We start from the raw sequence: 24,990 nt of genomic DNA, 5'->3' as shown, positions 1-24,990 counted from the left end.
CCTTCTCTTTATATTTATTCATCGAATGTGGGTGTCATAGAATCCCTACAGTGCAGAAGGGTGCCATTTGGCCCATCAAGTCTACACTGACCCTCTGAAAGAGCACCCTGCCTAGGCCCAATCCCCCACACAATCCTCATGGCCCCACCTTAGGGCAATATATGATGGCCAATCGACCTAAACTGTACATCTTCAGGACGCGCGACAATGCAGAATCGCCGAGCAGAAACTTATAGCCAAGTTCCGCACACATGAGTGCGGCCTCAACCGGGACCTGGGATTCATGTCGCATTACATTCATCCCCCACCATCTGGCCTGCGAAATCCTACCAACTGTCCTGGCTTGACACAATTCACACCTCTTTAACCTGGGGTTACCCCATCTCTGGATCTGTAAAGATTTAATCACCTGCTAATGCTCGTATTCCAAGCATTGTCCGGCATCTTTGAATCTGTCTATATATATGTTTCTGGAACATACCTCTTCATTCACCTGAGGAAGGAGCAGCGCTCCAAAAGCTAGTGACATCGAAACAAACCTGTTGGACTTTAACCTGGTGTCGTAAGACTTCTTACTGTGCTCACCCCAGTCCAACGCCGGCATCTCCACATCATGTACATCTTTGGACTGTGGGAGGAAACCGGAACAACTGAAGGAAAGCCATGCAGACACAGGGAGAACATACAAATTCTGGAAAGGTCACTGGATAGGCAAACATTCATTACTCCCGAGAAGGTTGTGGTGAGCCACCTTTTTAGCCTTCTACAACTAATTTGGTGTAGATACAGTACTATTGTGTGCGTGTGGGGGCCGGGGGAGGGGGGGGGGGGGGATGGCGGAGGAGAAGAGCAAGTAGGGGGTGTACCATAGTTCCAAGTTTTTGACTAAGCGACAGCATCTGCTGCCTGGCCCTTCTCGGTGGTAGATTGCATGTTTGATTGGTGCTTTTGAAGGAGGCTTAGCGAGATGCTACAGTGCATCACCACTGCCACTGTGGCCCCAATGGTGGGAGGAGTGAATGTTTAAGGTGTTGGAAGGAGTGCCCATCAAGCAGGCTGCTTTGTCCTTCACCATGGCTGTGTAGCATTCAAAAAATGACGATGGAGAACCTTGCTGGACTGCATTGCAAGTTGTGACCAGATTTATTCAGGAACGCAAACTGAAACTTCAATGTGTTCTATCATATTTCCTGTCATCCCACAGGCTTATTATTTTTGTCTGCAGAAGCCATACTGGAGTGGGCGTGATTGGGATAACAAGGTTTGTAGGTGGATAGGGGTGGGTTCGCTACAAAGTTCATTTTAACCACCCAAGCCTCATCTAAATAATGCAGAGTCTTTCTATCAGGGAGCGTACATAGCCCAATCTAAGCCCTCCCTCATACCATTGGAATTGGGGGAAGAGAAGGGGGGGTTAAAATCAAGGCCAATTTGTATCTCGAGTACCCCAAATTCTTAATGGGACTGGAAACATTGTCAACTGGATAAAGTAAAGAGATCCATCAAAACTATTTACTTATTTAACTTCATCTTTTCCTGCTGGAAGAGCGCACATACAATTCAAAACTCTTCATAGTGTTTAATGTCATTTTCTCTTCCTGTTTATTTTGCTGCAGATGGCAAAATGCTGGAGGAAATCAAGAAGGTTGTGGCACCTTGCCTCGTGTTTTGTTGACAGTGTCCCAGGATATTTTCCAATGTGCTGAGTACACTGGGTAGGACATATTCAAATTAAGATGCTAATTACTTTAATGTTAATGCTGAATTACATGAATTTCAAATATCTACATAACGTGCAGTTTATAGGAGAAAGAAATGCCCTCTGGTCAAGATGTGTCAAGACATCTTCATTTAGGAGGTGTGCGAGCTGCTAAAATTCTTACAACCAGACAGATGAACAGGATTGCTTTGGGAATTTTTCACATGCATAGGGGAGTTGTCTCATCTGGATAATTAAATTGATAATTAAGTAATAATAGCAGACGGATGATCAAAATCACCATCAAAACTAAGGTTTCTTTTGTGTGACCAGAGTAAGGATGTCAAGAAAAATGTCAAATGTGATAAGCAGTCATGTCAAATTTTTGTGAAAGAAATGGGAATTAAATAAGGCACATATTTGGACTCTTCAGCAGCTAGACAAAATTCTGTCAATCACAAATAACCAGATGGTCTATGGTAGCTACTGGCAAAAATTATCAAAAAACTATAGGCATATAAAAGGATAGTAAGAGTGAGGTCAATTAGGGATCAAATAGAGGATCTATGGAGGCAGAGGGAATAGCTTAGTAGCTAAATGAGTACTTTGAATATGTCTTTTGCCAAGAATGAAGATGCTGCCAAAAGCATAATGCATGGGCAGTTAATTGAGATACTGGATGGACTAAAACATTTTAGTGGAAGTATTATAAAGGCTGGCTGTACTTAAAGTTAGTAAGGCACAGGGACCAGGTGGAATGTAATTCAAGGATACCCAGGGGTGAAAGCTACAGATATACCAGCCAGAATCTTCCAATTGCTCTTGGATAAGGAGATGGAGCCAGAGGATTGAAGAGTTGTAAATGTTACTTCCTTGTTCAAAATAGGGTGCAAGAATGAGCCCAGCATCTACATAACAGTCAGTTTAATCTTAGTGGTGGGAAAAATTTTAGAAATAAAACACCAGGAAAAGCTTTTTAAAAATAAATTTAGAGTCCCCAATTATTTTTTTCAAATTGAGGGACAATTGAGAGTGGCCAATCCACCTACCCTGCACATCTTTGCGTTGTGGGGGTGAGACCCGTGTAAACATGGGGAGAATGTGCAAACTCCACATGGACAGTGACCTGAGGCCGGATTGAACCTGGGGCCTCAGCGCCGTGAGGCAGCAGTTCTAACCACTGCGCCACCGTGCTGCCTACACCAGGGCAAAGTTTATTTTTTAAAAAAAATTTAGAGTACCCAATTCATTTTTTCCAATTAAAGGGCAATTTAGCATGGCCAATCTACCTACTCAGTTGGCTGGAATTTTTTAAAAATTCCTACGGTGTCCTTCAAGATGTTCTGTGAAAGTAGAAGGAACTTTTTCACAGTGAACTGGGTCAGATTAAAGGCATCAAAGCCAAAATTTATGTCAATCCAGATTCAACACCCAGGTATTTTAGAGCAATGCTAAGACTCTATGCCTTGCAGCAGAAGGTTGAAGCTGAGTTTGAGAGATTAGGAGAGCTGGGCATAATCAGACCGGTTCAGTTCTCCGAGTGGGTTGCGCACATAGTCCCCGTTCTCAAACCGGATTGGTCCATAAGAATTAAATGAAATGAAAATGAAAATCGCTTATTGTCACAAGTCGGCTTCAAATGAAGTTACTGTTAAAAGCCCCTAGTCACCACATTCCGGCGCCTGTTCAGGGAGGCTGGTATGGGAATTGAACCGTGCTGCTGGCTTTAAAAGCCAGCGATTTAGCCCTGTGCTAAACCAGAATCTGGGGGGCTACAAATTAACCATAAATCAGGAATCCCAGGTGAATAGGTATCCGATCCCCAGGATCAAAGACCTCTATGCCAAGCTGGTAGGAAGTTTACATCTCCTCAAGGAGAAAGTCAAAACTATCAGTGAGATTCCAGCACCCAAGAATACAACTGAGCTCAAAGTCTTCCTCAGCATGGTCAATTATTATGGAAGGTTCATTCCAAATTTAGCCACAACCTAGGCACCATTATAACAGCTACTAAAGAAACATCAATGGTGGCAAGGAGGGAGTCACAATAAGAAGTTTTTCACTTGGTGAAGCAAGTTTTGCAATCCTGAAGCCTTTATTTCTCTTCGACCCTGGGAAACTGATTGTTCTCACATGCAATGTGTCTCCTTATGAGATCGGGGCAGTACTAGCCGACAAAATGGGGGATGGTTCTAAGCGACCCATCACCTTTGCCTTGAGGACCAGTTCAGAAGTGGTCACGCTTCCATCTCTTCTGGAGTTCAGCTATTTTGTCCATGCTTGAACCAAGGCTGTTATGTGGTCAAGAGTTGAATGACCCTGGCAGAATCCAAACTGAGCATCAGAAAGCAGGGTATTGCAGTGCTGCTTATTAGCACTGGTGATGACCCCTTCCATCACTTTACTGATGATGGAGAGTAGACTGATAGGGCGGTAAGTAGCCAGGTTGGATTTGTCCTGTTTTTTATGTGCAGGTCATATCTGGGCAATTTTTCACATTGCTGGGTAGATGCCAGTGTTTTAGCTGTAATGAAACAGATTGGCTTCAGTATTATTGCTGGAATATTGTCAGGGTCCATAGCCTTTGCAGTATCTAGTGCCTTCAGCTGTTTCTTGTTATCACGTGGGGTAAATTGAATGGGCTGAACACTGACATCTGTGATTCTGGGGATCTCAGGAGGAGATCAAGTTGGATCATCCATTCAGCACTTCTGGCTGGAGATTATTGCGAATGCTTCAGCCTTGTCTTTCACACTGATGTGCTGATCTCCTCCATCATTGAGGATGGGGCTATTTGTGCAGCCTTCTCTAATGAGTTGTTTATTTGTCCACCACCATTCGCACCTAAATGTGGCAGGGCTGCGGAGCTTAGATCTGATCCAATTGGTTGTGGGATTGCTTAGCTTTGTCTCTCACTTATTGCTTACGTTGTTTGACACACAAGTAGTCCAGTGTTGTAGCTTCACCTGGTTGACACCTCATTTTTCAGTGTGCCTGGTGCTGCTCTCCTGGCCACGCCCTCCTGCGCTCTTCATTGAACCAGGTGGTGATGTAGAGTGGGGGATATGCTGGACCATGAGGTTACAGATTGTGGTTGGGTACAATTCTGCTGCTGTTGATGGTCCACAGCGCATCACTGATGCCCATTCGAGTTGCTAGATCTGTTCTGAATCTCAGAGTCATAGAGGTCTACAGAACATAAAAAGCTCTTCGGCTCATCGTGTCTGCACCTGTCAAAAACACCCACCTGTCCCATTTAGCACTATGGTAGTGCCACACATGATGGAGGATATCTTCAATGTGAAGACGGGACTTCATCTCCACAATGGCAGTGCGACTGTCAGTCCTACCGAGACTGTCATGGACAGATGCACCTGTGGCAGGCAGATTGATAAGGATTTGGTCTAGTATTTTTGTCCTTCTTGTTGGTTCCCTCGCCACTTGTCACAGACCCAGTCGAGCAGCTGGGTCCTTCAGGTCTCAGTCAGTTGTGGCACTACCGAGCCACTCTTGGTGATGGGCATTGGAGTCCACACCCAGAGTACATTCTGTGCCCTGGGTCCCTGGATCACCAGTCCAGTAACTATGCTGCAATGCCACCGCCTCCCCAGTATTCAGTATAAGACCAAATCAGGAAGAGAAATAACTGGTTGACTTATTGAAGAAATCTGCAGTAATCCTCAGTAAAGGACAGTCAAACCTGTTGCAGTTTGGGTTCCAGCAGTCCACAGCTCACTGAGAGAAGATTGTTGAAGCTGATGGATATTAGTCAGGTTGACAGTGAAGCCAAGAACATACAAACTTCATCATTCCATATGGAATGCAGCTGGAGGCTTAATCTCAGTTTGGATTTTGTGAGGGAAAAGCAGTTCGAAGAATTACACTAATTCGCAGCTAGTGGAAGAAATCTACAGTAATCCTCTTAGAGCCTTGTGGCAAAGACAGCAATCAGTATAATTAGCTAGGAAGAACTGAGAAGGCAACCAGAATGAAGGACTAAGACAAGAGACTGAGGCAACAAAATTAACTGCGTTTTATTGTGGAGTATGAAAGATGTATTCTTTAAGTTTACAGCTAAACAAATCTTCCAGACATTAAAGTACATTCCAGAGGACTTTTGCATACTTTGGGGCAGTCCTGACAGAAGTAAATAACACTACGATATTGTTATAGGCCAGGGTTTAGAGAACCCCAAAGTGTATCATGGAGTTCATCTGGCCCACAACATTTAATAGATTGTGGTATGGGGAGCACATGGCCCACTCTACAGGTGTGGTACAGCAGAAATCGAAAAGTATTTTTGAAAAGCAAAACAATGTCTATTCTATTAACTCAAGTTATCCTTTTTAAAACATATAATGAACATCTTAGCAATCATTAATTCAAATACAATCCCCAAAGAATACAACACTAAGTAATCCTCAATAAATTCCCAAATAACATCCAGAAGAAAAAAGAAACACCTTTTAACAGAAGCATAGCAGGTTTAAATTCACCACTGAGAACATTTATAATTCTGAATTCACCAAATGATCAAGAGATAGTCTTTTCATGGCAGAAAGAACAGTACACCTGCTTTGTCTGGTTTCAGCTCCAACACTGAAACAAAAACAAAAAAACACAGACACATCCAAGCTTTTCTCAAAGGAAAACTAAAAAGCAGAGCCAGAGCTCAGCTCCACCCACACTCTGACATCACTGCAGTAACATGAACAGCCAAACATTTCTTAAAGTGACATTGTCATGACACCTCCCCCCAAGAAAAAAAACCCATCAACTTCAAGATGGTTTCATTTTTCACTTTTTCACAATCCTTTAAAAAACGCACGCAGTTAATATATTTTTTCGTTTCAAAAAACAACACAAGCAAACAAGCATAATAATATTGTCCATTTTCTTTTTGTTCTTCTTCCTCCTACTGGAATCCTTCTCGATTGACAGTCTCTTTGGACAAGAATGTCTCTGCACGATCCACCCATTTCTCTACGCTTCGGCATGTCTCTTTAAAGTCAGATACTTTAGTTCAATTTGATCACAGAGTCCCTTGTAATTCTCCAACACAGGAGCATTGGTTATCACAGCTTTCAGGCAGTCAAATGCCTGTTGAAACTCCGCTGTCCATTGAAAATTTCGACGTTTCTTCAGGAAGTCCATCAGTGGAGCAATCACGCGACAAAACGTTTTCACAAATGTTCAATCAAACCCACTCATGCCAAGAAATTGCATTATTTCCCGTTGTGTCAAGGGTATTGGAAACTCCTCAATAACTGTTGTCTTCACATCCCGTGTGACCATTCTACCCTGTCCGATTGTATGGCCAAGGAAAGTGACTTGGGCTTTTCCAAATTCACTTTTGGCTAGGTTTATCATCAAACCCGCCTCCTGAAGTCGATCGACGAATTCCATCTGATGTTTTAAATGTTCTTTCCATGTCTGGCTGAAAATTACCAGATCATCGATGTATACCGCACTTAGTACTTCCCAATTTATCTCCACAAACTTGCCCATGAGATATCAATAACTCTTTCTGGCCAGTCCGTTTTTCCTCTGGAAGGTAACTCAACAATTTATCCCAATTTTTAAGAACGTCCTCGTTTTATAATTTAATGTCAAATTCACAGACATCTGGATTTGATTCGTCACTTTATGTTAGAATCATTAAAACCTCCTCCTTTTTCTCTCCTTCCCTTTCAAAGTACAATTTAAGCAGATTCACATGACACACTCAGTGAGTCTTCCTTCTGTCTGGTGTTTTTACCACATAATTCACCTCACTTAATTTCCTTTCAATCTGGTAAGGTCCACAAAACCTTGCTTTTAAAGGTTCACCTACCACTGGTAACAACACTAAAACTTTATCTCCACTGGCAAAACTACGAACTTTGAATTTTTTGAAATGAATCACATTTTGTGAAACTTTTAAATGTTGTCCAGCCAATTCACCTGCTCTATTTAATCGTTCCCTAAAATTTGACACGTAATCCAATAATGTAATTTCCGATTTCTCACTCACCAATTTTTTCTTAATCAATTTAAGTGGTCCTCTTACCTCATGACCAAAAATTAGTTCAAAAGGACTGAATTTGGTTGATACATTAGGCCTATCCCTAATTGCAAACAGTACGAATGGAATTCATGTATCCCAATCCTCTGGATAATCGTGACATTAAGCCCTCAACATTGTCTTTAATGTCTGATGCCTCCTTTCTCATGCTCCCTGCGATTCTGGATGGAATGCAGTTGATTTAAATTGCTTTATTCCTCAGCTATCCATAACTTCATTGAATAACCTTGAGGTAAAATTCGATCATTGATCCGATTGTACTTCTGTGGGTAGTCCATATCTGGTCATGAATTTAAGTAACTCTTCCACAATCTTTTTGGCTGTAATATTACGTACTGGAATTGCCTCTGGAAACCTAGTAGACACGTCCATTATAATCAAAAGATATTGATTCCCACTTTTCCTTTTAGCAAGCGGTCCTACGCAATCAATTAGGACTCTTGTAAAAGGTTCTTCAAATGCTGGAATGGGTATTAAGGGCACTGGTTTTATCACTGCTTGAAGTTTCCCTCTCACTTGATATGTGTGACATGATTGACAAAATTTAACTATATCTTTATGTAGTCCAGGCCAATAAAAATGTTTTTGTATTTTAGCTTGAGTTTTCCGTCTTCCCAAATGACCTCCCACCGGTACCTCATGTGCAACTCGCAACACCTCCTTTCTATACCCTACCGGCAATACTACTTGATCAACTTCTGCCCACTTTTCATCTGCCTGCATATGTAAAGGCCTCCATTTTCTCATCAAGCCATCACTTTTATGGTAATAACACTCTGGTATACACTCAGATTCCTCTTCCGTAAATACTTTCTGATACATCCGTTTTATTTCTATATTTTTCTGTTGTAACTCCACCAATTTTCCTGAACTAAAAATATGCGCCTCATCCTCCACCCCCATCCATCAAATATCGTTGCTGATAATTGCACTTCACCTTTATCTTCACTCTCTGATTTCTCCTCTTGTCTTAACCTGTGACTGTGTGACCTTGTTACTACACAATCTGGAAAAATCCCAGGATACTCGTCCTTCAACACTTCAGTTGGCTGATTTTCCACTGGCTTATCAAGTACAGTAGGCATCACTCCCAACAGCGATCCAGCTATATCATTACCCAAGATAAACTGTATTCCTGGACAAGATAGTTCATCTATTACTCCTACTGCCACTTCACCACTCTTCACTGGACTTTCCAGTCTTACCTTATATAATGGAACACTACTCCTCTCTCCCTGAATTCCACATATGACCACTTTTTCTGGCAACATTCTTCTCTAACTACATAACTCCTCATGTCTTACCATTAAAGATTGACTACTCCTGTATCTCTTAAAATTGTGACTTCTTTACCTGTTGCTCCTGATACACATGAGTAAACTTTACCCATGTAAGTAAATTCTTTAAAGAGATCTTGCACCTTCTTATCAATCACCTCTTGATCAGGCTGTACAATCTTTTGCACGTCCTTCGCTTCACTTGGGCTTTCCTTTCCCACTTTAACAACCCCCACTGTCTTATCCTGTTTTACCACATCAGCCTTCTCAGTGCTTTTCTTCAACCACCAACATTGTGACTTTACATGGCCTAGTTTATTACAGTGAAAACATTTGAAAATTTCCATTTCTTTTCCATCCTCCTGGATTTCTTTTTTAGTCTGAGGTACACTCCCCTTTTATCAGGAATTGAATTTTAAACTCCTCCAAAAGTATAATTTCTCTGAGAGCTTCATATGTTTGGTCTATTTTCAAAGACCTTATCCACCTATCAAAATTACTCTGTTAGAGCCTTTCAAACCCCATGTATGTTTGACCAAATTATTTCCTTAAATTTCTAAACCTTTGTCTGTAGGCTTCAGGCACTAGTTCAATTCACCTAAGATGCATTTTTTCACCTCCTCATACATCCCAGATACCCCCTCCGGTAGTGATGCAAACACTTCACTCGGCCTACCTACCAGCTTTGTTTGAATCAGTAATACACACATGTCCTGTGGCCATTTCATTAGTTTAGCTACCTTCTCAAATGAAATGAAAAAGGCTTCTACCTCCTTCTCATCAAACCATGGCAATGCTTGGACACATTTAAATTGATCCCCACCAAGCCTTCGACTATGACGCTGTTTCTCACTATCCTCATCACTATCATCCAGGCGTTTCCCTTTACGTCTGACAATTTTAACTGACTGTCTTGTTTCATGGCCATTTTCTGAATTTCAAACTCTCTCTCTTTATCTTTTTCCCTGATCTGTATCTCCCTTTCTCTTCCTTTTTGTTCTGCTCGGGCTATACTTTCTCTTCTCCTTTCTTCTCTCTCTTTTTGTTTTTCCGCTCTCTCTTTCGTATTCAAGCAGCTTTAATTCTTTTCATGTTCCATTTGTTTAATTTGTAACTCAATTGTTGCCATTTCCAATGAGTCAAACTATATCTCAGGCAACTTTAAGTGCTTAGCCACCGCCATAATTACCTCATCTTTTCGCATTTTGTCAGGTAATGTTAACTGCAATGTTTTTGCCAAATCTAACAGTCTGCTTTCAGTCCCTGTCCGTCAGGTACTGCATGTGATCGTCTCCACCCCCAAAAACGTCAGAGGCTCTGAAAGATCCATTGTCCACAACATACTCCCCACTTAAACTGGAATACCACACCTGAAAAGCAACCACAATATGCTCACCCCCAACTGTCTTTAAGTTCACTAAGCCTATCCAATAGATAGACTTTTATCCCCCTCAAGCCCTCAGTTTGTTATGGGCCAGGGTTTAGGGAACCCCAAAGTGTAGCATGGAGTTCACCTGACCCACAACTTTTAATAGATTGTGGTATGGGGAGCACACGGCCCACTCTACAGGTGTGGTACAGCAGAAATGGAAAAGTATTTTTTAAAGCAAAACAATGTTTATTCTATGAACTCAGTTAACTTTTTTAAAACATACAGTGATCATCTTAGCAACCATTGATTCAAATACAACCCCCAAAGAATACAACACTCAGTAATCATTAATAAATTCCCAAACAACATCCAGAAGACAAAAGAAACACCTTTTAACAGAGGTTTGGCAGGTTTAAATTCACTACTGAGAACATTTATAATTCTGAATTCACCAAATGATCAAGAGATAATCTTTTCATGGCAGAGAGAACAACAGTACACCTGCTTTATCTGGCTTCAGCTCCAACACTGAAACAAAACCAAAAAAAACACAGACACACCCAAGCTTTTCTCAAAGTGAATCTAAAAAGCAGAGTAAGAGCTCAGCCCCTCCCACAGTCTGACATCACTGCAGTAGCATGAACAGTCAAACATTTCTTTAAGTGACATTCGCATGACAATGTCATGAAGTATAAGAGTATTCTTGGGGGAAAAGAAGAAATAAAATTGAATGCATAACATACGTAGTTATAAACCATACTGTAAGTTAATAGTTCCATTTTGTTTAAGTCTTGTATATACAATAATATTTATTTTTGTTTAAAAACACAAAGCTTTGAGGTGTTGTTCCATTGGTTAAAATTTGTTGCTCTCCCATTCCCTCACTGGCAGGTTCAATGGTGGGCGGGTCAGGAAGTGGAATTTGGCAGGAAGCTCAAAAATTCCATCTCACACTGGCATGAATTTGCAGCGGAATCTACCAATGGTGCCCACCATTGTAGCCACCTGGGTTGGCCACTTCCTGTCTTAAAATGGAGATCCGCAAAGAATACAGTGAAATTCAGTCAAGCCAGGAAAAACTAGCAGTGCAAAGTTTCCTGTGTATTAAAACTTGCAGAAACCCAGACAGCACTGAAACCAACAGCTATCTGCATAATAATGAGCGATCCCCGGGAACAATTGAAACATTTAAGATGAATAAGGCCAAGCCAGACTCCTCGGCGCCAGCAGGAGCCAAGACAAAGGAAGGCCAACGGACACTCAGGAACCGCCCAGCGATCAGGGAACAGCTCCAGTATTGGAGAAATCGATCCAAGTGATCGGAACCTAGTCCAATCACTTGGAACCAGATATGGGGTCCGCCCCGAACGGCGTGACGCCCCTGGGGACTATGCTAATTATAGCCACCTAAAGTGGCTGATTCCCTATTAATTTGGCCAAAACCCGATTTAAAATGGCTAACTGGAAAGGCTGATGGGAAAAGCAGCCAACAGGACACAAACGGACAGCTGCAGACAGAATAGTATATTCGGCTCTGGGGAAGTCGGCCCAGATCGATACTCAAGACCATTAGCAGCTCATCAACCCAGACATCTGCAGTTTAATCGGCTATCCCAGGGAACAATTGCAACATATTAGCAATTGAATGTCGGGCCAGACCTGTCTGCGCCTGCAGTGGCCGAAACAAAGAAAGGCGAACGACCACCCCCCGATCGGGGAATCGCCCCGTTATTGGATATATCGAACCCAGTGATCAGGGAACAAGTCCAATCACTTGGGACTCAGGGTCAAGGGCCGCCCCGAGAGGCGGGAAGCCCCTGGGCCCTATAAAGTGAGGGTCCAAGTTCAGATCTCTCTCTCTCTCCCTTCTTCTCCTGCTCGAGACCTTCGCAAGAACATCAACCAGAAACAGTAAGTTTGACTCCAGCGATCGCTACCCGATAAAGACGCCCAGCCATCGACCTGTATCAGCCTTTTTGAATCCCGCGGGCCAGATCCGATTCGATAAGCCATTAATTTCCCTGACCTGGTGGGCCCTTCCTAAAGTGAAGTATTGGCTAGTAGTGATAGGTTTCTATACAGAGAGTAGGATTATTGTGTAAGCATTACTTGTTGTATATAATAAATGACCGTTGATTTCAATCTTACTAAGCGGTGTGCTGACTTATTAATCATAACTCGAGCTTGAACTACGTGGCGGTATCAGAAAGATACCTGGCGACTCGTGAGCAAAAGTGACATAATCAGAGCTAATAAACTAAGGCTAAAAAGAGCAACATAATGCTCTTCGGGAGAGTTTAAACTAGTTCAGCAGGGGCTTGGGAACCTGAATTGTAGCTCCAGTATACAGGAGGTTGAGAGTAGTGAGGTCATGAGTAAGGTTTCAAAGTTGCAGGAGTGTACCGGCAGGCAGGAAGGTGGTTTAAAGTGTGTCTTCTTCAATGCCAGGAGCATCCGGAATAGGTGGGTACCTGGGACTTTGATGTTGTGGCCATTTCGGAGACATGGATAGAGCAGGGACAGGAATGGTTGTTGCAGGTGCCGGGGTTTAGGTATTCCAGTAAGCTCAGGGAAGGTGGTAAAAGAGGGGGAGGGGTGGCATTGTTAGTCAAGGACAGTATTACGGTGGCAGAAAGGACGTTTAATGAGGACTCATCTACTGAGGTAGTATGGGCTGAGGTTAGAAACAGGAAAGGAGAGGTCACCCTGTTAGGGGTTTTCTATAGGCCTCCGAAAAGTTCCAGAGATGTAGAGGAAAGGATTACAAAGATGATTCTGGATAGGAGCGAAAGCAACAGGGTAGTTGTTATTGGGGACTTTAACTTTCCAAATATTGACTGGAAACGCTATAGTTCGAGTACTTTAGATGGGTCCGTTTTTGTCCAATGTGTGCAGGAGGGTTTCCTGACACAGTATGTAGATAGGCCAACGAGAGGCGAGGCCATATTGGATTTGGTACTGGGTAATGAACCAGGACAGGTGTTAGATTTGGAGGTAGGTGAGCACTTTGGTGATAGTAACCACAATTCGATCACGTTTACTTTAGTGATGGAAAGGGATAGGTATACACCGCAGGGCAAGAATTATATCTGGGGAAAGGCAATTATGATGCGATGAGGCAAGACTTAGGATGCATCAGATGGAGAGGAAAACTGCAGGGGATGGGCACAATGGAAATGTGGAACTTGTTCAAGGAACAGCTACTGCTACTCCTTGATAAGTATGTACCTGTCTGGCAGGGAGGAAGTGGTCGAGCAAGGGAACCGTGGTTTACTAAAGCAGTCAAAACATTTGTCAAGAGGAAGAAGGAGGCTTATGTAAAGATGAGACATGAAGGTTCAGTGAGGGCGCTCGAGAGTTACATGTTAGCTCGGAAGGACCTAAAGAGAGAGCTAAGAAGAGCCAGGAGGGGACATGAGAAGTCTTTGGCAGGTAGGATGACGGATAACACGAAAGCTTTCTATAGATATGTCAGGAATAAATGAATGACTAGGGTAAGAGTAGGGCCAGTCAAGGACAGTCGTGGGAAGTTGTGCTTGGAGTCCGAGGAGATAGGAGAGGTGCTAAATGAATATTTTTCATCAGTATTCACACAGGAAAAAGACAATGTTGTCAAGGAGAATACTGAGATTCAGGCTACTAGACAATAAGGGCCTGAGGTTCATAAGGAGGAGGTGTTAACAATTCTGGAAAGTGTGAAAATAGATAAGTCCCCTGGGCCAGATGGGATTTATCCTAGGATTCTCTGGGAAGCTAGGGAGGAGATTGCTGAGCCTTTGGATTTGATCTTTAAATCATCTTTGTCTACAGGAATAGTGCTGGAAGACTGGAGGATAGCACCTGTTGTCCCCTTGTTCAAGAAGGGGAGTAGAGACAACCCCGGTAACTATAGACCAGTGAGCCTTACTTCTGTTGTGGGCTAAATCTTGGAAAGGTTTACAAGAGATAGGATGTATAATCATCTGGAAAGGAATAATTTGATTAGTGATAGTCAACACGGTTTTGTGAAGGGTAGGTCGTGCCTCACAAACCTTATTGAGTTCTTTGAGAAGGTGACCAAACAGGTGGATGAGGGTAAAGCAGTTGATGTGGTGTATATGGATTTCAGTAAAGCGTTTGATAAGGTTCCCCACGGTAGGCTATTGCAGAAAATACAGAGGCATGGGATTCAGGGTGATTTTGCAGTTTGGATCAGACATTGGCTAGCTGGAAGAAGACAAAGGGTGGTGGTTGATGGGAAATGTTCAGACTGGAGTCCAGTTACTAGTGGTATACCACAAGGATCTGTTTTGGGGCCACTGCTGTTTGTCATTTTTATATATGACCTGGAGGAGGGCGTAGAAGGATGGGTGAGTAAATTTGCAGATGACACTAAAGTCGGTGGAGTTGTGGACAGTGCGGACGGATGTTACAAGTTACAGAGGGACATAGATAAGCTGCAGCACTGAGCTGAGAGGTGGTAAATGGAGTTTAATGCAGAAAAGTGTGAGGTGATTCATTTTGGAAGGAATAACAGGAAGATAGAGTACTGGGCTAATGGTAAGATTCTTGGCAGTGTGGATGAGCAAAGAGATCTCGGTGTCTATGTACATAGATCCCTGAAAATTGCCACCCAGGTTGAGAGGGTTGTTAAGAAGGCGTACGGTGTGTTAGCTTTTATTGGTAGAGGGATTGAGTTTCGGAGCCATGAGGTCATGTTGCAGCTGTACAAAACTCTGGTCCGGCCGCATTTGGAGTATTGCGTGCAATTCTGGTCGCCGCATTATAGGAAGGCTGCGGAAGCATTGGAAAGAGTGCAGAGGAGATTGACCAGAATGTTGCCTGGTATGGAGGGAAGATCTTATGAGGAAAGGCTGAGGGACTTGAGGCTGTTTTCGTTAGAGAGAAGAAGGTTAAGAGGAGACTTAATTGAGGCATACAAAATGATCAGAGGATTGGATAGGGTACACAGTGAGAGCCTTCTTCCTCGGATGGTGATGTCTAGCACGAGGGGCATAGCTTTAAATTGAGGGGAGATAGATGTAGGACAGATGTCAGAGGTAGGTTCTTTACTCACAGAGTAGTAAGGGCATGGAATGCCCTGCCTGCAACAGTAGTGGACTCGCCAACACTAAGGCATTCAAATGGTCATTGGATATAGACATCTGGACGATAAGGGAATAGTGTTGATTGGCTTTGGAGTGGTTTCACAGGTCGGCGCATCATTGAGGGCCGAAGGGCCTGTACTGCGCTGTAATGTTCTATGTTATATGTTCTATAAAGTAGAGTCCCCAAGTTCAATTCGTCCTTCTTGGCAGGATCACTCAGAAGCTCGAAACAACCCTTGACAGTGACCTGCCTAGCTGTCGCATCAACCAAGTAAGTCTCCAGTCAATGCACACTACCAGATAGGCGCTCCTAGCTACCAGTCTATTCCAGCTTTGAATCCTGCAGACTCAGAATCGAACGAAAGGCCATTTGTTCCCCTGACCTGGTGGGCCAGTTCCGAAGCTAAGTACAGGCCTTTTAGTGTTAGAGATAGTCTAGTAAGTAGAGTTTTATGCATGAGTAGTGATTGACTGTAAAATAAATGTGTTTTGATTTGAATCTTACTAATTGGTGTATTGAGTTATTGATCAGCACTTGAACTTGAACCTCGTGGCGGTATCATAAAGGTACCTGGCGACTCTAGACCAAAGGTTATAGAAACAGAGCAAATTAAGTAAAGACACAACGGCAACAAATTAACAGCCAACCAAAGTTAGCAACATCATAACGGATCGGGAATCCCCCTGGAGGCCGGCATGAAACTCATTTACATAAAGGCCCAACTGGATTCTTCACCCCACGCCCGATTCTCCATTATGTGGGAAAACACGTCGGTCCAGCACATGTTTGGACCAACATAGCATTCAAATGTTGTGACTTGACTGAAGAAGATCTTGGGCTGCCTTCAGAGTTTGAGATGGACACGGCCAGTGACCCTGGACCACCACAGCACTGGGTGGGGGGAGAATCTATCAGGTGGATCTTCCAGCTTCTGTGCCTTCGAGGGGGCCGATCTTCCAGCCTCAAAGTGTCCCTGGAGATCCATCTTCTTTCTTCAGAGGTGGGTCACTGATGTTGGGCACCATTTTAAAATGGCACATGGATAAGACGGTGAGATGTGCCAGCTCACCCCACCATGGAAGATGGCACAAAACTCCCAGAGCATAATTAATTACAGCAGGGATGGAGGATGTGGCTTGGTTTCCCGTCGGTCTGCACACTGGAAAACAATCCTTGCCCCTGTCCCCATCACGGAACTTAGTCCCAGGTGGGAGAATCCTGCCCTAGGTGCTTATTCTGCCTTGGTGTCTGGATCATTCTTTATGTTAATGGTCTCTAACATGATCATAGCAACCAACATGTCGGGAAAACATTGTTAAACCTATTGTACCCGTTTATAAAAGCACAGCATCTCCTGCTATTTCATGAATTCAATATCCAGAACATCGAATACAAACTTTGAATTTATCGACTGAAATTCAATGATTCCATTCCTGCCAATAAGTGATTATGCCAAGTTCATTCCTAGTAAGATTTACCAATTACAACAGTAAGAAATGCTGAAGTAATTTCAGAATAATACATTTCAAGAAATTAATATTGATATATGTTCTCTTCATAATTGGAATGAGGCATATTGGTCAAGAGTGGTTGTGTTACTGTATTATTTTATTCAATCAAGTATTCTAAAAATAAACATTTTAACTGAAATAAAATATTAAATTCTTTACTTTTTTTCTTTTTCTCCATTTGCTTCTCTACTTTTTAATTTGATATTTAAGTTTGATATTATTTCTAGGTGATACACACTTTATGTTTTATGTAATAAAAACCAAATACTGCGGATGCTGGAAATCTGAAATAAAAACGGAAAAAGCGAGAAAAGCTCAGCAGATCCGGCAACATTTGTGGACGGAGAAACAGAGTTAACGTTTAGAGTCTGTATGACTCTTCTTTGTAGCCATTCAGATATATTTTGGGTGGGATTCTCTGGCCTCCCATCCATGCGTTTCTCGGCGGTGTGAGGCGGCGCGCCGTCCGCTGGCTTCGGGATTCTCTGCTCCCGCCGCCATCAATGGGAATTCCCAGAGAGGTCCAGGCACCTGAAACGCATCTTCAGCACGCCAAAGCACCTCTCTATCACTCCCCTTGTCGCTACATGGGCTCATTGTAGCGGTTCTCCGCCTCATTTCGTGGCCTCCGTATAGGCGTCATCAGCCACGATCGCAATGGGTAGCCCCTCTCGCCCAGCAACCAGCCCCTCAGCCGGGGATGGCGTCCCTCGTACATGCCGGGGATGGATGACCGCGACAACACGTATGAGTCGTGTACACTGCCTGGGTAACGGGCGCAGACGTGCAGGATCATTATGCGGTGGTCGCAGACCACCTGTATGTTCATCGAATAGGTCCCCTTCCTATTGGTGAACATGGCCCTGTTATCTGCAGGTGGCCGCACGGCGACGTGCATCCCATCGATCGCGCCCTGGACCATGGGGAACCCGGCCACGGCAGAGAAGCCCACGGCCCAGGCATCTTGGCTGGCCCGAAAATCGGCTGCCTTGCGCAGACCCGTGACATTCTCCGACGGCAGCGGCGACATTAACGCCCCGCCGACTTTTCTCCCTTCGGAGACTTCGGCAACCGGCGGGGGCGGGATTCACGGCGGCCAACGGCCATGCTCCGATCCTCTGGGGGGTCGGAGAATGACGCCCCCTGTTTCTAAAAGTTATTAAACGTACCATTTTCTTCTACCTCTGAGTTTCATGATCCATTCAGGTGCTGGGATTTGGATTGTCAAATGCTCTAAATAGTTGAAAGCTGACTTCAAGTGGATGAAATATTGACAGGAAAGTTGTGACTTGTTTTAACAGATTTATCTGCCTGAAAATTGGCAGATAATGAGGATACCAGAAAGGCTGTTATGAGGGAATAGCATGGGACCAATAATTTAAAACTCCAGGGTTGCACCAATCTGTTTCATACACAGACATTGTTCATGTGTTTCTAAAAAATCCGCAGTCAACAACAGCCTGGTGCTGCTTAAATATGTATAGCGACGAGCAACCCAACTGCTCAGTCTATGAATCAGTAAAAAAGATTGGCTGTTGACTGGCAGTGATACCTTTAAGATTTTTTTTAATGGAGATTCTTCTGCTTGTTGGTGCCATGATAGTAGCAAATATGATGGACATCTCCTTGATTGTCAGAGAGTACCACTATTGATTTAAACCTGGGACAATTATTATGTGTAGCCGAATGGCATCTTTACTCTGAGCACAATGCTGATCCCAGGGGAGCAGAAAATTTGGTCAAGAGGTTAATACAGCAGCATGACCTCAAAATTCAAATGCCTCAAAACGTTTAAGGTCTCATTTTGGCAACAGTACATCCAGTCGTGCTGCATGTGGTGTTGCTTTGTGAACTTTGTCTCATTTATGCTGCTTCTCTGGATCATTTTACGGTGCTCAGTTCAAAAGATGTAAGGGTTGCTGAATGATCAATCTAGAAAAAGGGATGGCATCTCAACTGACAAATGGGAGCACAAAGTATGAGGCAGCCAAAAGAGGAAGAAAGAGGATTTACAACGACAGGATATAGCTTGAAAAAAGTTGCATCCAGCTCAACAAAGAGAAGTGAACCCGAAAGAGACCAAGGGAAGAATAGGCTTTTAGTCAATTCCATACCAGTGTTTGGGAGAATATCGTACATAAAAGTGCAAGGTTACAGTCATGGAGATGGATTATGGGTATCATCAAAGAGTGGCAAAACATCAGGATTTATGATTGACCAATGAAGTGCGGCAAGTCGCCATTCACATCAATCTATTCTGAGAGGTACAGAGAAAGAACTTGAAGGGGAAAGTAAGGATTGTCGAGGTTGAGGAAAAGGAGAGAAAAAGATTGCTGCGAGGGCTTCTTTGTTTTTTTTTGTGCATGGGAAAATAAATTATTGTTTGAGGTTGGAGGCCCACATTATAGAACTGTAAAGCCCAACTCATTATGAAAAAAGCCACAAGAAGTGAATTAGTTCCTCTAAAAAAAACATTTTTCTTGTTCCATGGCTTTGTGAAGAGAAATCTGTATTTGTTACAAGAAAATGTATTATAGACATGGCATAAAAGCTTATAGGCCTCACTTTTAACTCAGGGTGGGTTTGGTGCATGTTAAGGACAATCGGCAAATATGAGGTCTAGGAAATGTTATAACCCTGTGTTATAACCCCGCATGGGATTCATCCAGCTGGGATGATTGTTCCCTAGTGCTTATTGGGTTGTGAGTTAACCAGCACTAGTATAACAGGTTAGCTACTGTAGCAGCTGACAGAAAGGAGTGAGAATCCTGAGATGTGCAACTCATAAAAGTGAGGGTCCTGTGTAAATACTGCTGTTATGCAGAATAAACATCTTTCTTATTAACTCTTTGGAGTTAATAACCGCCCCTTTTATGACGTACATAAGCAACTGGGATCAAGTAGATCCCTTGAAGAGTATAGAGATTGTCGAAATAGAGTTAAGAGGGAAATCAGGAGGGCAAAAAGGGGACATGAAATTGCTTTGGCAAATAATGCAAGGGAGAATCCAAAGAGATTCTACAGATACATAAAGGGGAAAAGAGTAACTAGGGACAGAGTAGGGCCTCTTAAGGATCAACAAGGGCATTTATGTGCAGAGCCACAAGAGTTGGGTGAGATCCTGAATGAATATTTCTCATCGGTATTCACGGTGGAGAAAGGCATGGATGTTAGGAAACTAAGGGAAATAAATAGTGATGTCTTGAGAAGTGTGCATATTACAGAGGAGGAGGTGCTGGAAGTCTTAAAGCGCATCAAGGTAGATAAATCCCCGGGACCTGATGAAATGTATCCCAGGATGTTGTGGGAGGCTAGGGAGGAAATTGCGGGTCCCCTAACCGAGATATTTGAATCATCGGCAGCCACAGGTGAGGTGCCTGAAGATTGGAGAGTGGCGAATGTTGTGCCCTTGTTTAAGAAGGGCAGCAGGGAAAAGCCTGGGAACTACAGACCGGTGAGCCTAACGTCTGTAGTAGGTAAGTTGCTAGAAGGTATTCTGAGAGACAGGATCTACAAGCATTTAGAGAGGCAAGGACTGATTCGGGGCAGTCAGCATGGCTTTGTGCGTGGAAAATCATGTCTCACAAATTTGATTGAGTTTTTTGAGGGAGTGACCAAGAAGGTAGATGAGGGTAGTGCAGTAGACGTTGTCTACATGGACTTTAGCAAAGCCTTTGACAAGGTACCGCATGGTAGGTTGTTGCAGAAGGTTAAAGCTCACGGGATCCAGGGTGAGGTTGCCAATTGGATTCAAAATTGGCTGGACGACAGAAGGCAGAGGGTGGTTGTAGAGGGTTGTTTTTCAAACTGGAGGCCTGTGACCAGTGGTGTGCCTCAGGGATCGGTGCTGGGTCCACTGTTATTTGTGATTTATATTAATGATTTGGATGAGAATTTAGGAGGCATGGTTAGTAAGTTTGCAGATGACACCAAGATTGGTGGCATAGTGGATAGTGAAGAAGGTTATCTAGGATTGCAACGGGATCTTGATCAATTAGGCCAGTGGGCCGACGAATGGCAGATGGAGTTTAATTTAGATAAATGTGAGGTGATGCATTTTGGCAGATCGAATCAGGCCAGGACCTACTCAGTTAATGGTATGGCGTTGGGGAGAGTTATAGAACAAAGAGATCTAGGAGTACAGGTTCATAGCTCCTTGAAGGTGGAGTCGCAGGTGGACAGGGTGGTGAAGAAGGCATTCGGCATGCTTGGTTTCATTGGTCAGAACATTGAATATAGGAGTTGGGACGTCTTGTTGAAGTTGTACAAGACATTGGTACGGCCACACTTGGAATACTGTGTGCAGTTCTGGTCACCCTATTATAGAAAGGATATTATTAAACTAGAAAGAGAGCAGAAAAGATTTACTAGGATGTTGCCGGGACTTGATGGTTTGAGTTATAAGGAGAGGCTGGATAGACTGGGACTTTTTTCCCTGGAGCGTAGGAGGCTTAGGGGTGATCTTATAGAGGTCTATAAAATAATGAGGGGCATAGATAAGGTAGATAGTCAACATCTTTTCCCAAAGGTAGGGGAGTCTAAAACTAGAGGGCATAGGTTTAAGGTGAGAGGGGAGAGATTCAGAAGGGCCCAGAGGGGCAATTTCTTCACTCAGAGGGTAGTGAGTGTCTGGAATGGGCTGCCAGAGGTAGTAGTAGAAGCGGGTACAATTGTGTCTTTCAAAAAGCATTTAGATGGTTACATGGGTAAGATGGGTATAGAGGGTTATGGGCCAAGTGCGGGCAACTGGGACTAGCTTAATGGTAAAAAACTGGGCGGCATGGACTGGTTGGGCCGAAGGGCCTGTTTCCATGCTGTAAACTTCTATGATTCTATGATTCTATGCTGGTTACATCATTGGCGACAAGGATGAATTGGAGATGCCGACCGCCTTCTGAAATTTTTTTTAAGAGGGTGGAAGAAGTACAGACTATTCATTGCGGCAAAACCCTTTTTTGGAACCTGTATTGAAATGGCAGGTGAGTGCCGGGCTGAGGATTGATGCCAGCTTGTGGAGCGCTTGTGCTGGGAGAGATCCGGGTTCTGATATATTTGGTAGTACTGGAATTGAAGTCATCAGGGGGACTTCTGGTGATGGTCACTCAAAGGTTTTGTCCGTATCTATTTGTGGCCCTTTTTTGTGATGCAGGCTTGCTGTGGCAGAATGGTTTACTGGGGTGTACGTATTGAGGTCGCCACCCTTTTTGACTTGTTTGGGTTTGTGAGTGGAGTGATGATTTTGAAAGACTTTTCCATGATGGGCGGGACTGCGAGATAGACTGTGGTGGTATTTTACATGGGTTCTGATGTTTGCCACATGGCTGTGTGTTTTGTGCCTACAGACATTGTAACAGTTGTGTATTTTATTGTGTGATGTGCCTGAGTGAATCGGTACTGTATAAATTCTGGGGTGACAGCTCCCTGAGAATTCGGTGGGAGTGGTAAATTCTCCTTTTTTTTGTACGCTGACTCTGTGGAAAGTGTTTTTGGGGTGTATGGGTTGTTGTGTTGGCTGTTGTTTGATGATCTCCCCCTACCCCGCTCTTTTTGTGGCTGAACTTTACGCTGTGAAGGTAAGGCCTTGGGTCAATGGACCGGATGCTATGGTGCGCACCATCTCCAGGTTCAACTGTTAGCAGCTTTGCCCTTTATGTGGTTGATGAGGGTGTTGGGCCAGATGTAATGTTTGGCGGGATGTACGCCGATCCATCCTGTTCCCCCTGTTTTTGTGGTGCCTTGTTGGGCCTGAAACACTTTTCTTGTTGTTGTCTGGCCATTGTGGTTTTGTTGCATCGTTTGTTTTGTCCTCTTTATTCTCCTCAATTTTTTTCTTTATTCTCTCCTCGCATGGTCATTTTTGAACGAGTTTTTGGACTGGGGAGGTGGGGGGGGGGGGGGGGGGGCGGGGGTGGGGGGGGTGGTGTTATAACCCGCAATGAGATTCATCCAGCTGGGGATGATTGTTCTCTCGTGCTGACTGGGCTGTGAGTTAACCAGCATTAGTCGCAGCTGATGAGGACCCTGAGATATGTAACTGGGTCCTGAATAAACATCATTTTTATGAACTCTTTGGACTCCCCCTTTGTTGATTACTTCACCATTTCTAGTAATGAAGGCTACCAATGGAGGCCTGAGGAAAAGTTCTGCAAAATTATAAGTCCTTCTGAGGGAGTTCTGACAGGGATATCAAATCCTCGTGTGATTGACAAATACAAGTCATTATTTACAGTCGCCTTTTGAGGGAGGTACAAAGACAGAACGTATTGATGGAGAGGGCAAAGAATTCCTTGTGGGGTGTGAATAAGCACTGCTGCTCCTCTTGTCTTGAAAGGAAACCTTAAAAAAAACGTTTTCACCCTTACCCCACCCAGCCTCTACTAGACTCAATGCAGTTCTTGGCAACTTTTGCTTGCTGGGAAAACCAACACTGTTCACCCATTTACAAAAAATAAAATTGCAGCAATGTCCAAATCTAAAAAATTAATATCGGACCCCAGCTGCCATCCAGGAGCAGAGGGAACCTGGAGTTATTTTAACCCCTACCCGCCCCATCCAGGCCTAGTTTCTGCTGGTCAGTGATAGTTAAAACTGAAGCCTTTGTTTTCCAGACAAAACAATAGTTAATTAAGCATTCAGTAATCCTTCACTCCTCAATTATAACTTGCACTTTCACATTAAATAAATGTGGACCTACCTGTAATTTTATCTATGGTCTCTTCTGTGACATGATTCATCTGATGCACCCATTCGCCATTGCATTTGAAGTATATCTGTGTGGCTGGTGTTGCTTTGCAGAGCAAGGTGACGGGTTTGTTTTTCACAATGTACACATCCTCTGGTTCAACCAAAAAATGAGGCAAGGATTCTGAAGAAGCCACTGGGATGGTTTCAAACTGTGAATCACTGTAATCTGCATCTGAAGAAAAACGCATAGTTTTACAATGTGTACTTTTTTTTCTGTTCCTCTTTGGAAGAAGCATTCTTGAGATATCGATGTTATTGGCAAAATATATTGTTCATCCTGAGAAGCTGGTGGTGAGATTGCTTTTCAGGCCACTTCAAAAGGAAGTTTAAGAGTTAATCACATTGATGCAGGGGTGAAATAAGCTAGACTGATTAGTGTCCGGATTTGCTTCCCTGAAAATCATCCGTGGATCAGGTGAGCTTTTACAACAATTTATGGTCACTTTTCTGATACCAGTTTTATCTTAAGGAGAATTTGTTGTTTCCCTTTTCTGAGGATAGCCATTTAGAAAACAAGTCTGCAATAGGAGTCAACCACATAATTTTAATGAGAGAAATTATTTATCTTTTAACTAATATAATAATCTGCAAAAAGTGATTTATGCAAAAACGGTAGTGATCTAATCCGATTAGTAATTTTCATCAGGCAACAATTTTAATAATTAAAAACATATTTCTGATTTAAACACTCAGCTACAGTCATATACATCACACAACATATGACCAGAGTGCCATCAATTTGATTCATGTACACTACACAATTAATTTGCTGCATTTGTAGTACACAAAGCTGCAATGTATTTGATTTACTTCTGGACAAACTAAAATAATCAGTCAGATTCATTCCTCCGAGATCCCTTAAAACTGTGCTCTTCAATGTTATTGTATGAAGACTTTTTTTTTAATGAATGAGCACCTCCATTAATTCAGCAAAGGAATTTCATAAAATTATGCTATATTGTAAGAGTCTCATTTCAAGGTAGAAATGTTTAATTGAATCCTTATATCTCATGACAGCTGGAATAGCTTCTTATTGCCACTAAATGTGCCTATTTAAAGAGCAACATTCTGTTGTAACCCAAGTCCTTTGGTTTATTTGGAGGAAACATAAAACCAATAGTAAACTTCAAAATTCTAATGTGCCAGAACACACCATGTTCTAAAAGAGCTGAACATTTTCACAAGCTCGTAAAATGCTCTAACACAACTGGAAGGCAGAAAACAGTTCTATTCAG

The 24,990-nt window shown here is 43.0% G+C and overlaps 1 protein-coding gene across 1 annotated transcript in view; it reads right to left on the bottom strand.

Annotated features, from left to right (window-relative positions):
• unc5a (unc-5 netrin receptor A) overlaps window positions 1–24,990 on the bottom strand; it is a 900,708-nt gene that overhangs the window by 358,434 nt on the left and 517,284 nt on the right. The window contains exon 2 of the mRNA XM_072512209.1: window positions 23,706–23,927. Within this exon, the coding sequence (XP_072368310.1) occupies window positions 23,706–23,927 (222 nt within the window). The remainder of the gene's footprint in view (window positions 1–23,705; window positions 23,928–24,990) is intronic.

Source organism: Scyliorhinus torazame, chromosome 7 (assembly GCF_047496885.1).
Source record: "Scyliorhinus torazame isolate Kashiwa2021f chromosome 7, sScyTor2.1, whole genome shotgun sequence".
NCBI classification, from domain to species: domain Eukaryota; kingdom Metazoa; phylum Chordata; class Chondrichthyes; order Carcharhiniformes; family Scyliorhinidae; genus Scyliorhinus; species Scyliorhinus torazame.
The sequence above is the reverse complement of the archived record's forward strand: the minus strand, read 5'-3'. Positions and strand labels throughout refer to the sequence as shown.